General features: G+C 42.5%; 1 protein-coding gene across 1 annotated transcript in view; it reads right to left on the bottom strand.

Annotated features, from left to right (window-relative positions):
* Window positions 1-209: 209 nt before the first annotated feature.
* LOC115135330 (rho GTPase-activating protein 15-like) overlaps window positions 210-14,283 on the bottom strand; it is a 63,791-nt gene continuing 49,717 nt past the window's right edge. Inside the window, 12 exon segments of the mRNA XM_029669938.2 lie at window positions 210-1,404; window positions 6,410-6,515; window positions 6,688-6,819; window positions 7,549-7,602; window positions 7,743-7,820; window positions 8,519-8,617; window positions 12,262-12,381; window positions 12,533-12,650; window positions 12,757-12,855; window positions 13,358-13,453; window positions 13,797-13,884; window positions 13,994-14,055. Coding sequence (XP_029525798.2) covers window positions 1,212-1,404; window positions 6,410-6,515; window positions 6,688-6,819; window positions 7,549-7,602; window positions 7,743-7,820; window positions 8,519-8,617; window positions 12,262-12,381; window positions 12,533-12,650; window positions 12,757-12,855; window positions 13,358-13,453; window positions 13,797-13,884; window positions 13,994-14,055 — 1,245 coding nt within the window. The 3' untranslated portion in view covers window positions 210-1,211.

The raw sequence follows: 14,283 nt of genomic DNA, 5'->3' as shown, positions 1-14,283 counted from the left end.
AGCCTGCCTGGAGTGCCAGGTGGGCAGGGTTCTCTCTTTTTTAACTATTCTATTGGTCCATTAAACCAGGAAATCTCAATCAAGCACAGATAAAGTATTTTAAATTATTTCAAATAGTATTTGAAAGCAGGCCGGGTGTTCGACAACAGACAACCCAAAACCATGACTGACTGATTAATAAGCTGAAGAAGTATCACATAGCACTCAAGTCATTTACTCCACATTCTTTATTGAAGGACTACTACAATAAAGCTATGTTTTATGTTGTTTAACTGTCTACTTCACAACAGTTCTTACTTTAACAGTTCTAACAGTTTTAACAGCAACAGTTCTTGCTTTACCTCAGGTTCATCTGGTAGGGAAATTCCAAAGTGAAAGTTGATGGCAGAATATTACACTTATGTACAAACTTTCACAAAATAAATCAGTATGTTTTAATGAAAATTGAAACATACAAATCAAATAGTATATATATAACACCAGGGGGATTCAAAGGTCTACACAGACTATTCAGTAAAGGTAAGTACATAACGTAAGTATTTCAGTTCTATTGCTTTGCCATTATAACAAAACCAAAGTCCTTTGAAGTTTGAAGTCTGGATGCATTTTCCAGCCACGACAGAAGTTCGACACAAGTCTAGTACAACAAATATAGAATTTGAAAACTTTGCATTAACTTTGTTGTAGACCGTTTATAGATAGTGGCACATAGAGTCAACAGTCTTGCTGCTGTTGCTTGTGTTTGAAAGAGTCAGCTGGTGCTCCTACTACACTACTAAAGGAGCTGTGGAGACATATCATCCATACTGGCTTTTCCTCCTGTTCCCATCTCTACCCATGCTTTTCTCCTTGCCGTGGGGTGAGGTGAACTAGGCTGGTGTTGCTACTACAGGGGCTAAGGAGACATCATGAGGAGATGCTGGTGCAGTTTCACAGTGTACTGGTTCTGTTGGTTTTATGGGTTTTGGTATTGGTGTTTGGTTCAGGCTGAGTTTGGGTGGGTTCAATGCAAGGTGTTACAGGGTACCATAGGGGTTGGGTCCCAAGATGGTTCAGGTCACTGAGTTGGGTTCAGACTGGTTGGACTTAGGGCTGGTTGGGCCCGGGGCTCAGACTGGTTGGGATGGGGGTTGGATGGGCTAGGAGATTGATTTAGCTCTCGAATGGGTCCTTGGGGCTGGTTGGGTTCGGTGTTCTGGGCTGGCTGGGTGTCAGTGGGATGTTGAGTTGTTGGGTTCGAAGATGCGGTCGAACTCATTGAGTATGAGCTCCACGGCCTGGTTCTGATACACCATGTTGATGGCCATGTTAGCGTTGTCCCGCTCCGGACGCATCAGGGTGGGACCAAACACTATGCCGATGTTCTGGGTCGACATCCGGTTGGATTTAGCGTGCTCCATCACTCTGGGGGAGGAAGAGAGAGAGAGAGAGAGAGGGTGGGGGCGAGAGAGAAAGATATTTATATACAGAAAAATATAAAATGCAAATGCAACAATTTCAAAGATTTTACAGTTCATATAAGTAAATCAGTCAATTTAAATAAATAAATTAGGCCCTAATCTATGGATTTCACATGACTGGGCAGGTGTGCAGCCATGGGTGGGCCTGTGAGGGCATAGACCCACCCAATGTGGAGCCTGGCCAGGGCTTTATTACAGACTTAAGAACTCCTTTTGCAGATCTTTCAGAACATCAGCTATCTTATTCACTGGGCATGGTTGTGTGTGGACAGTGTGTGTGTGGACAATGTCTGTGTGCAGGCATGTGGGCAGTACAGTTTGGGTGTCTTTGTGTGTCTGTGGACACCATGTATTTATTTGTGCATCTGCATGTGTCGATGGCTGGTGGGGTGGTCCGGAAAGGGGATATGTCCCCGTCCTTAAGTAGGAAATATTTGCATTTTTCTAACAGATTTTTTCATGCAATCGAGAGCCATAATCATTATGTATAATTCTATGTAAATAATGTCAATTTTTCAGAATATCTAAGCTTATCCTGGTTAAGGGTAAAGACAGTCCTTGACCAGGATACTAATGTACTTTATGCCCCCTCACATTTTGTAGGTGCACATGTAACAGTATAACTTTAGACAGTCCCCTCGCCCATACCCGGGCGCGAACCAGGGACCCTCTGCACACATCAACAACAGTCACCCACAAAGCATCGTTACCCATCGCAAGGGGAACTACTACTTCAAGGTCTCAGAGCAAGTGACGTCACCGATTGAAACACTATTTAGCGTGCACCGCTAACTAAGCTAGCCGTTTCACATCCGTTACACACACACACACATTCATGCCTGCACACAAACACATACAAAGGCACAAATAAGTACATGATGTCCACAGACACACAAAGACCCCAATTTGTTTGACCAAACACAATGCTATTTCTCAGAGATCTCAAGATAACTACTGACTTTCAGCATGCATATAGGGAAGGGCGCTCAACTTGTCCTACTGCACTGACTCAGATGACTGATGATTGGTTTAAAGACATGAATAATACGATTATAGTTGAAGCTGTATTGTCAGATTTTAGTGCAGCCTTAGATGTTAATGATCATAAATTGATAATTTAAAAAAAATCAGCTGCCATCTCATGGTTGGAGTTATTTATCCAAGAGTGTTCTTCAATGGAAGCTTCTCTAACATCGGATATATACAGTGCTGTGTCCCTCAGGGCAGTTGCTTTGGGTGGTTACTGTTCTCTATTTTTACAAATTATTTGCCACTGGTCTTACACGAAGATAGAATTACTATGTATACAGATGATTTCACACTTTACATGTCAGCACCCAAACCTCCACTATATACAGTACCAGTCAAAAGTTTGGACACACCTACTCATTAGAGGTTTTTTCTTTATTTTTTACTATTTTCTACATTGTAGAATAATAGTGAAGACATCAAAACTATGAAATAACACATATAGAATCATGTAGTAACCAAAAAAGTGTTAAACAAATCAAAATATAGTTTACATTGGAGATTCTTCAAAGTAGCCACCCTTTGCCTTGATGAAAGCTTTGCATACTCTTGGCATTCTCTCAACCAGCTTCAAGAGTTAGTCACCTGGAATGCTTTTCAATTAACAGGTGTGCCTTTTTAAAACTTAATTTGTGGAATTTCTTTCCTTCTTAATTGAAGACCAAGTCCATATTATGGAAAGAACAGCTCAAATAAGCAAAGAGAAACGACAGTCCACTTGAAAGTTTCTTCAAGTGCAATCGCAAAAACCATCAAGCTCTATGATGAAACTGGATCTCATGAGGACCACCACAGGAAAGGAGTTACCTCTGCTGCAGAGGATAAGTTCATGAGAGTTAATTAACTGCACCTCAGATTGCAGCCCAAATAAATGCTTCACAGAGTTCAAGTAACATACACATCTCAACATCAACTGTTCAGAGGAGATTGTGTGAATCAGGCATTCATGGTCGAATTGCTGCAAAGAAACCACTACTAAAGGACACCATTAATAACAAGAGACTTGCTTGGGCCAAGAAACAAAGAAACACGATCAATGGACACTAGACCGGTAGAAATTTGTCCTTTGGTCTGATGAGTCCAAATTTGATATTTTTGGTTTCAACCGTTGTGTCTTTGTGAAATGCAGAGTAGGTGAACGGATGATTTCTTGGGCTTAAGTGGGACTATAATTTGTTTTTCAACAGAGCAATGACCTAAAACACACCTCCAGGCTGTGTAAGGGCTATTTGACCAAGAAGGAGAGTGATGGAATGCTCCATCAGATGACCTGGCCTCCACAATCACCCAACCTCTACAATGTAGAAAATAATAATAAAAAATAAATTTAAAAAAACTTGAATGAGTAGGTGTCTGCAATCTTTTGACTGGTACTGTATATATAATGTACCAGTCAAACATTTGGACAGACATACTCATTCCAGGGTTTTTATTTATTTTGGACTATTTTCGACATTGTAGAATAATAGTGAAGACATTAAAAACTATGAAATAACTTATATAGAATCATGTAGTAACCAAAAAAAGCCTTAAATAAATCAAATTATATTTTTTATTTTAGATTCTTCAAAGTAGCCACCCTTTTCCTTGATGACAGCGTTGCATACTCTTGGCATTCTCTCAACCAGCTTCATGAGGAAGTCACCTGGAATGCTTTTTCAACAGTCTTGAAGGATTTCACATATATGCTGAGCACTTGCTGGCTGCTTTTCCTTCACTCTGCAGTCCAACTTATTCCAAACTATTCTACAATGTAGAACATAGTAAAAATAAAGAAAAATCGTTGAATGAGTAGGTGTGTCTAATCTTTTGACTGGTACTTGGGTATGACGCTACAAGCTTGGCACACCTGTATTTGTGGAGTTTCTCCCATTCTTTTCTGCAGATCTCAAGCTCTGTCAGATTCGCAAAAATGTTATAAAAAAAACGTTTTCACTTTGTCATTATGGGGTATCGTATGTAGATGGATGAGGGATTTTTTAAAGCCAGTTTAGAATAACATAACAAAATGTGGAAAAAGTCAAGGGGTCTGAATACTTTCCGAATGCACTGTATATGGGTTTTTGACACAAAAATCAACCCCACTAGTAGGTCTTGTTGTGGTCCTGTCCCATCTTGATTTCTGTCCAGTTACATGCAAGAAAGAAAGACCTAGGAAAGTTGCAGCTGGCTAAAAAGAAAGCAACACGCCTTGCCCTTAACTGCACATGCAGAACTAACATCAACAACATGCATGCAAGTCTTTGCTGGTTGAGGGTTGATGACACATTAACTGTTTCTCTTCTAGTTTTTATGAGAAATATTACTGTGCCAAAAATTCCAGATTGTCTGCATAATCAAATAACATGCAGCTCACACACCCATACATACCCCACAAGACATGCCACCAGGGGTCTCTTCACAGTCCAAGTCCAAAATGACTTCACGGCAATACAAAGTTTTATACAGAGCCATGATCGCATGGAAGTCCCTTCCATCTCTAATTACCCAAGAAAACAGCTAAATGAGTTGAATTTTTTTTAAATTAAAAAATAATTGATGGTATGGCAGGGACAGACTCAAATATCATACCCAACCAAAAATGGTAACCTCCCCTGTTATTGGAATTGTGTAACTTTCTCACTCATAATTTTTCACAATTCATTCAGGATTATCCATGATCATCTACATTAATGTAGAAGTGTTAAGAAACATGTTCTATTCTTATTTACAATAAAAGTGACTCCAGAATGACACAATACATTTTTTACCATTCATTTCTATTGGGCAAAAATGTATCTGAAACACAACCAAAACAAAGAGGAAATGTATCCAACAAATGTTTTGAGTCACAAGATTGATGTAGTCATTGTGTGCTATGAATATGGGACCAAATACTTAACTTTTGACTACTTTAAAACACAAGTGTGTGTGTGTGCAGACATGTTAAACCATACCAGAAGTCCCCACAAGAATAGTAAACAAACAAAAATTTGACCAACTAGGGACATTTTGCCAGTCCGCAGTCCCAACAAGGATGAAGGCTATTTCTATGGGGATTAGGGTTAGAATTAGTGTACGGGGTTAAAGGTTAGGTTTAGGGTTGGTTAGGAGTTAGGGTTACCTTTAGGCTTAAGGTTAGGTTTTGGGGTTAGTGTGTGTGTGTGTGTGTGTGTGTGTGTGTGTGTGTGTGGAGGGGACACTGACTCAGGAATGGGTTAAAGCCACAGCATGAGGCATTCTTCTAAAAATGCCATTCCCACCAAGCCACAGAGGCAGCCAGCAATTGCTCAAAACTTCCACATTAAAAAAGGATAGGAAAAAGAGACGGAACGAGGGAAGAGAAAATAAAGGGAGAATGGAGGAGAGAGGTTCCAGTGGTGGCGGCAGTGGTGTTGCTGTTCCTTCCAGCAGACGAGCCACAGAGATCCCAGAGGAGGCGGGGAGGGATGAGAGGGGGAGGAGAGGTGACGAGGGGGGGGGGGATAGGAGACGAGAGGATGGGGGAGGAGGAGATGAGAAAATGAGATCCAGAGAGAGAGATGGAGAGCAACAGAGAGACAGGAATGACAGTGAGACAGAGACATGGTGACTGACATACAGATCCATGGGAGCTACATGTTGGCACAAACATCAGACTCACTAACACAACATGAACAGTCACTCTCAAGTTCTGTGGAAGTACCATAATGTAACAGAAGAGCATCTATTTACTTGTGTGACTGAATCCTTGATCCATCAGAGTTTCAACCTCTCACTCCATGACAAAAAAAGTATGTGACCCACAGCACTCTTGAGTCCACACTGTTCATTCACAGAACACATATTGAAAGGCAACCGCTGAGAACAAGGCTGAGGACACTGCACCATCTAGTTGTCAGTCTTCTATACTGCAGTTAAGCAGATTAGGGACTTGGCTAGATTGAGGAGAGGTCTCATACCGTTTGAGATGGCTGAACATGAACCTCATGGTGTCGTGGTTGGGAGGAGGCATGCTCAGAACCAGCCACTTCAGACGGTCCACTTTGTCCAAGTAGTCTGACATCTCTGGACACACAGACATCCGGACAAATACATTAGACTCTGGATGGCTTACTGTCTCATTTGACACATTCATTTGTTGGTTTGTTCATTCATTCTTTAGTCATCAAACAATCCATCAATCCATTCGACTATGTCTGTGAAGAAGGATTTATTCATGAATTCAGGAGCTACTCACTGATGGTTTCTACGATGTCTGTGAAGAAGCCATATGGGACCAGGGGTTCAGGAAGCTCCCTGAAGAAAAGCTTTAGGGCACCTGTTATGACATGGATATCCTCCCATTCACTCTGGTCCAGGTTCAGCTTCTCTATTAGTGGGGGGAAAGAATAATAGAGGAAAGGGGTGAAGGGAGGAGGTGAAAGAGAGCATTGGAGGGGATTGGAGAGAGGAAGGAGTGGAATGTAGCGTGGGATGGGAGGGAACCAGAGATAATGCATGAATTTCACTGTTAAAACTGTGCTTTTGGTCGATAGCGCAAGCTGGCAGGCTTGTTGCTGTAGCAGAGATATATTGTCTGTGAAACAAGGCAATAGTTAGAATGCAGAGAGACAGAGCTTGTGGGAACGCTACCCCAATTACAAGCAACCATCCAATCCTGAACAACGTTTCTCAAGCCATCCTCAGTTACATTTGTAAACCCAATATCTTGTGTAACTACAATAGTTTCCAATGTGAAATTGATGTTTAGAACCTAATACTGTAAACTACTGTCTAGACTCTAGAGGAGTAATTGAGAAACATTGGTCAGGATTCAAGGCAGTGCAATAAAGGCTAGCTGGAGCAAAATGCAAGCTGCAGTAGTCTATTTTAGCCACTTGAAGGCACCAGTGCACTGTGTAAAGAACACGGTAACTGATGCACATTTTACTGATATTTTACTCAGCATGTCTGTGCAAAGACAACACAATATACAAACTTCCAGCAGCTGGAAAGCTTAGAGGCAGAGAAACATGTGTTTTTACATAAATGCAGACATTGCACACATATGCATAGATTTGGCTCAAAGCTATGTGCTGCCAGTTCGTCTGAGTTCTACCTTGTACCAACTCTGCAGGGAACATATAACGTCCATCAGTGGTCACTGCTCGCTCTGTAATCAACAGTTATTTAAAATATCAGTTATTTAAGCAACCTAGCAAAATCAACAGTTATTTAAGCAACCTAGAGTAAGTTGCTATGATCCCAGCCCATTTCCCTCCCTCCCTCCCTCACGCTGCCCCTCTCTCTCACCATGGTTAACTAGGAAGCGTAGTTTCTGTATTACAGCCAGGTTACCACTCACTCTGTAGATACCGTCCGTCTCCAGACCTGAAACACACAACAGAACATGTAATACTGGCAACAACACCCATACTACATTTAACCCTGGCAACAACACCCATACTACATTTAACCCTGGCAACAACACCCGGGTACTACATTTTACACTGGCAACAAATTAGAATAATGATAACAATAATAATAATTAGGTAGTTCATATTTCAATCTGAAATGTTTTTTTTTTTTGCATATTTCAACTTCCCCTTAGACACCTTCGGTGAGTGGGGTCACAGCCAGGGTCTGACATTATCAATGGCGACCAATAAGAAATTAGGGTTAAGTGCCTTGCTTGCTCAAGGGCACATCAACAGATTTTTCACCTTGTCGGCTTGGGAACTTGAACTAGCAACCGTTTTACTGGCCCAATGCTCTAACCTCTAGGTTACCCTGGAATCATCCATTTACGTACATAAACCTATCAAATCCTATAGGGCTGTGCTGTACATCTCCTCTGCACGGCCTCAGTGCAGAGCCTGACGAAGCGAGGCACCGTGTTGTTCTCTCTATCACACACCATTTCCCTCCCTCCTCCCTCGACCTCCACCCCTCCTTCCTCCGTGCTATACCTCTCCTCTGCACGGCCTCAGTGCAGAGCCTGACGAAGCGAGGCACCGTGTTGTTCTCTCTCACACACCATTTCCCTCCCTCCTCCCTCGACCTCCACCCCTCCTTCCTCCGTGCTATACCTCTCCTCTCCACGGCCTCAGTGCAGAGCCTGACGAAGCGAGGCACCGTGTTCTTCTCTCTCTCACACAGCATCTCCAGACAACAGCCAAACACCTGGTCTGTAAATAACAACAACACAGACATTTAGAACACTGAAGATCATCTTCTCTACAGTGACTTTACAGTCAATACAGAAATTAGAGGTCATGAGATACACAGAGGAACCCACATCATATCACTTCCTCAAACCACACTGAATTGTTTTTGTATTTGGAAAGATCTCCAGTTCCATGGAATTGAAAGGCCACTACTCTCCAGGGGATTTAGCATTTAGAGTGAGATCACTGAGGGATAAATCATAACTCCCACTTAAGTCAAATTTTCACATAGTCATATGTGGGAGACTAAGTTGAAATTCAACTTAAGTGGATATTACAGTGCCAATGCAGATGTTTTTTATCTCAATATCAAATCATTCCTGGCTAACAATTAAGTACCTTGCGGTGATTGTGTTCAATTAAAATTGTAAAAAATAACCCAAAATTGCTTCTTAGCAAAGAGTATTTTCTGAAGCAAGAATTTTGCTAAGACTGTCTGGGAGCAGTCAAGAATTGGGACTGAAAAACTGAAAACAAGTTGTTATTAGCAGAGAGGTTTGGAACTCACTTTCTTATAGGTCTATTAGCAAATTTACCACCAGGTGATCTCACCAGTCAGGCCAAAATTCCATCGTAACAAAACAGGCTGAAATTTCAGGCAGTCTTTTCAAACAGTTCTTACACTAACAGGGTATTATCATAATTTTCACAAATTCACAGTATTATAAAAACCTCATAGTGTGGAAATATATATATATATAATATATATATATATATATATATATATATATCCTACTACCCCGGCTCTGACGCTCGTCGGATGTGGCAGAGCTTGAAAAGTATTACGGACTACAAAGGGAAACTTAGCCGCGAGCTGCCGAGTGACGCGAGCCTACCAGACGAGCTAAATGTCTTTTATGCTCGCTTCGCATGAGAGCACCAGCTGTTCCGGACGTCTGTGTGATCACACTCTCCGTAGCTAATGTGAGCAAGACCTTAAAACAGGTCAACATTCACAAAGACGTGTACTCAAAGCATCCGTGCACCAACTGGCAAGTGTCTTCATTGACATTTTCAACCTCTCCCTGACCGAGTCTGTCATACCTACATGTTTCAAACAGACCCCCATAGTCCTGTGCCTAAGAAAGCGAAGGTAACCTGCCTAAATGATTACCGCCGGTAGCCATGAAGTGCTTTGAAAGATTGGTCATGGCTCATATCAACACCAACATTCTGGAAACCCTAGACCCACTCCATTTCGCATACCGCTCTACAGATCCACAGATGATGCAATCTCAATCACACTCCACACTGTCCTTTCTCACCTGGACAAAAGGAACACCTATGTGAGAATGCTGTTCTTTGACTACAGCTCAGCGTTCAACACCATAGTATCCACAAAGCTCATCACTAAGCTAAGGGCCCTGGGACTAAACACCTCCCTCTGCAACTGGATCATGGACTTCCTGACGGGCCGCCCCCCAGATGGTAAGGGTAGGCAACAACACATCTGCTGGGTTCCCTCAGGGGTGCGTGTTTAATCCCCTCCAGTAGTCTCTGTTCACCCACGACTTCGTGGTCATGCACGACTCCAACACCTTCATTAAGTTTGCTGACGACACAAGTGTTGAGGCCTGATCACCGACAATGACGAGACAGCCTATAGGGAGGAGTTCAGAGACATGGCTGTGTGGTGCCAGGACAACAACCTCTCTCTTCTCTCTCAATGTGAGCAAGACAAAGAAGCTGATTTTGGACTATAGGGAAAGAAGGGCCGAATAGGCCCCCATTAACATCGACGTGGCTGAAGTGGAGCGGGTCGAGCATTTCAAGTTCTTTGGTGTCCACATCACTAATGAACTATTATGGTCCAAACACACCAAGACAGTTGTGAAGAGGGCACGACAACACCTTTTACACCTCAGGAGACTGAAAAGATATGGCATGGGTCCCCAGATCCTCAAAAAGTTTTACAGCCGCACCATCGAGAGCATCCTGACCGGTTGCATCACCGTCTGGTATGGCAACTGCTCAGTATCTGCCCTTAAGGCGCTACCGAGTGTAGTACGTATGGCCCAGTACATCACAGGGACCGTGGTTCCTGACATCCAGGACCTATGTACAAGGAGGTGTCAGAAGAAAACCTAAAAATGGTCAAAAACTACAGTCACCCAAGTCATAAACTGTTATCTCTGCTACCGCACGGCAAGCGGTGCCGGAGCACCAGTCTCGGACCAAAAGACTCCTTTAACAGCCTCTACCCCCAAGCCATAAGACTGCTGAACAATTAATCAAATGGCCACTCAGACTATTTACATTAACCCCCTGCCCTTTGTTTTTACACTTCAGCAACGTGCTGTTTATTATCTATGCATAGTCACTTTACAAATTACCTCGACTAACCTGTACCCCCCAAAATCAAAAAATTGGACTCATCAGACCAAAGGACAAATTTCCACTGGTATAATGTCAATTTCTTGTGTTTCTTGACCCATGCAAGCCTCTTCTTATTATTGGTGTCCTTTAGTAGTGGTTTCTTTGCAGCAATTCGACTATGAAGGCCTGATTCACGCAGTGTCCTCTGAACAATTGATGTTGTGATGTGTCTGTTACTTGAACTCTGTGAAGCAATTATTTGGGCTGCAATCTGAGGTGCAGTTAACTCTAATGAACTTATCCTTTGCAGCAGAGGTAACTCTGGGTCTTCCTTTCCTGTGGTGGTCCTCATGAGAGCCAGTTTGATGGTTTTTGCGATTGCACTTGAAGAAACTTTCAAAGTTCTTGAAATGTTCCATATTGACTGACCTTTATGTCTTGAAGTAATGATGGACTGTCATTTCATTTTGCTTTTTTGGGCTATCTTCTGTATACCAACCCAACCTTGTCACAATACAAATGATTGGCTCAAATGTATTAAGAAATTCCACAAATTAAGTTAAGGCACACCAGTTAATTGAAATACATTCCAGGTGACTACCTCATGAAGCTGGTTGAGAGAATGCCAAGAGTGTGCAAAGATGTCATCAAGGCAAAGGGTGGCTACTTTGAAGAATCTCAAACATAAAATATATTGATTTGTTTGACACTTGTTACTACATGATTCCATATGTGTTATTTCATAGTTTTGATGTCTTCACTATTTTTCTACAATGTAGAAAATAGTAAAAATAAAGAAAAACCCTTGAATGAGTAGGTGTCTAAACTTTTGACTGGCACTATATACACTGCCTAGGAAGTAGTGTTTGATTTGGGACTAACCCATGGTATTTGTCTGTCTGTGTGGTAGCTGAGGACGGTGACAGGGAATGAGTTCCTACTGCAGTCAGAGACAGATTCACTGATTAGAGAGTGGTTAAACACCATATAAAACACAGGAAATCACATTTTTGACTGCACTGGGCATTTTAGGCTCGGACACCATACCGTTTGCCAGCCGAGCGGACTTAGCACCTCTGAACAGAGTGCTGGCTATAATTTGCAAACCAAGCATGCTGAATGAACGGCAGATCAACATTCGGTGCGATGTGTGGTCGTTTAGGATTTACCCCTAAGTGATCTCATTCTCTAAGTGATCTCAGTCAGAGAGAGTGCAAGATAAAGAGAGTGAGAGAGAGAGAGAGAGAGAGAGAGAGAGAGAGAGAGAGAGAGAGAGTATGTGATCTTACCCTTGATGAGTCCTTTCTCCTGCAGGATCTGTAGTGGAGGTCTCTTCAGGATGAGTTTCTTCAGTCTGCTCCGAACGCGCTTCCTCTCTGTGTTTTCCAGGTTGGATGCAGAGCGAGGGACTGCAGCAGGAGGGAGGGAAAGAATGAGAGAAAGGGGAGAGAGGGAGAACAAGAGAAAGAGAGGGAGGGAGTGCATCACCAGAGGAAGCACATGGCCAGCCATAAGCACAAGAACAGCACCCTTGGAGCAGTGGATGGAGGAGAGACTCACGTGATGCTTTACATCCCCCTCGACTGTCCTCCTCGTCTCCACTCTGGTCCAACATCTCCACACTGCCCGCCTTCCTCAGAGAGTACATTAGGACATTCTCCAGAGGATTCTCACGGTTCTACACAGCAGAGAAGAGAATTTCAACTGGTGCCAGATGTCTTTGGTTTTTGATCGTAAAAAAGGACCCCCGACACACACAAACACACACACAAAGTGAGACTCACCAGCCTGTCGATTACACTCTGGATGGTGTTGAACCACTCTCTAATCAGTGAATCTGTCTCTGACTGCAGTAGGAACTCATTCCCTGTCACCGTCCTCAGCTACCACACAGACAGACAAATACCATGGGTTAGTCCCAAATCAAACACTACTTCCTAGGCAGTGTAGTACTTCTTGTAGTGTGTGCTATGGCTCCCAAAAATTGTATTTCCATTCAGTCAATTCGGGAAATGAATTTAAATTGCAGTGAGAACGAATGCTGATTTTCAATTCTTAAAGTTACATTTAAGGCATATTGAATTTACTGAGTTGAAATTGAAATGGCTCTAACTCTGGCGCACACAGCTACAACACATACACAACTTCCTCTCAAGAGGAGGAAATAATGTTTTCTCACAGAAAAATCTCAGTAGGACTAAAATATCCACATTTGACTTCCCCAAAATACAGGCTGAAATAAAGTGTCTTAAAAATGTAAATTAAATGATATCCAAACATGAAAATGGTGGTTTGAGGGACATTGTGAAAGGTAGGGGAATGGGGATACGCTAGGAAAGTGACTCCCTCCCTTCCTACTCCCCTCCATCCTGGTGTGTATCTGACCTTGAAGACATTCTTCTTGCTTGACAGATTGTTGGCCCACTGTAGCTGAGCTCCTCTTAGGTCTACACTGCTCTCTGGACAACTGTTCCCTGGTTTCTGGAGAGAAACACACACACAATCATTATTATGAGTGATATACTTTTAATCTGGGAACCCAGAACCACAACTGGCCAGCTACTAATTTTTTTGTCTCTGTTGGATGATTATGAAACTCCAGAAGCTATTTTGAATACATTTTCTTGGTACTAGAGTTATTAAATACACATTGCGCGGAGTTACTGTTTTCAATGTTGGGCCAACATGTTGTTACAAGGTTTTTCATAAGACAGTGACGGTATATCATGAGAGACTAATATATGATAACTGTAGTTAACTGTAGTTATCATGTTATAAAACATTTGTGGGTTTATGTGTTTCAATGTGGATAACACTGTCTTACCCAGCTGGAGGGGGTCTGAGATTTGGGATCCTTGAAGAAAACCAGACTATTCCCAACCAGAACCACCCAGGATGGATTCCAGTTTTTCCTAAAACATACACCAAGTCACAATGTCAGGAAAGATTCCTGGGATTGAGGAAAAACTCCATCTTATAGGTAGTATTAACATCAATCCCTCCAAGATGAGCCTGTCTTACTTCAGCTTCCTGCCTCCCTCTGCTATCTTGGTCTTATTCAGCAGACCTGCCTTCTCCAGCTCCTGTGGATGGGCGAGATGGCGAGAGTTGATGGTGTTATAGAGACAATAGAGTGATAGTTCTTGTGGTGCACATATTAGGGTCAGTGGAGAACATTAGGGTCAGTGGAGACATGGGAACATTGGGTGGGGGAGGAGGGTAGAGTGGGGCATGAGATAGTGGGGGCAGTAGCAGTGGGTGAGGCAGGTGGCGTTTGGAGACAGGGGACAACAGGGACAGTGGAGAAGAGA

The sequence above is a fragment of the Oncorhynchus nerka genome, linkage group LG2 (genome assembly GCF_034236695.1).
Source record: "Oncorhynchus nerka isolate Pitt River linkage group LG2, Oner_Uvic_2.0, whole genome shotgun sequence".
In the NCBI taxonomy this organism is placed as follows: domain Eukaryota; kingdom Metazoa; phylum Chordata; class Actinopteri; order Salmoniformes; family Salmonidae; genus Oncorhynchus; species Oncorhynchus nerka.
This window is presented reverse-complemented; position numbering and strand designations above follow the sequence as displayed.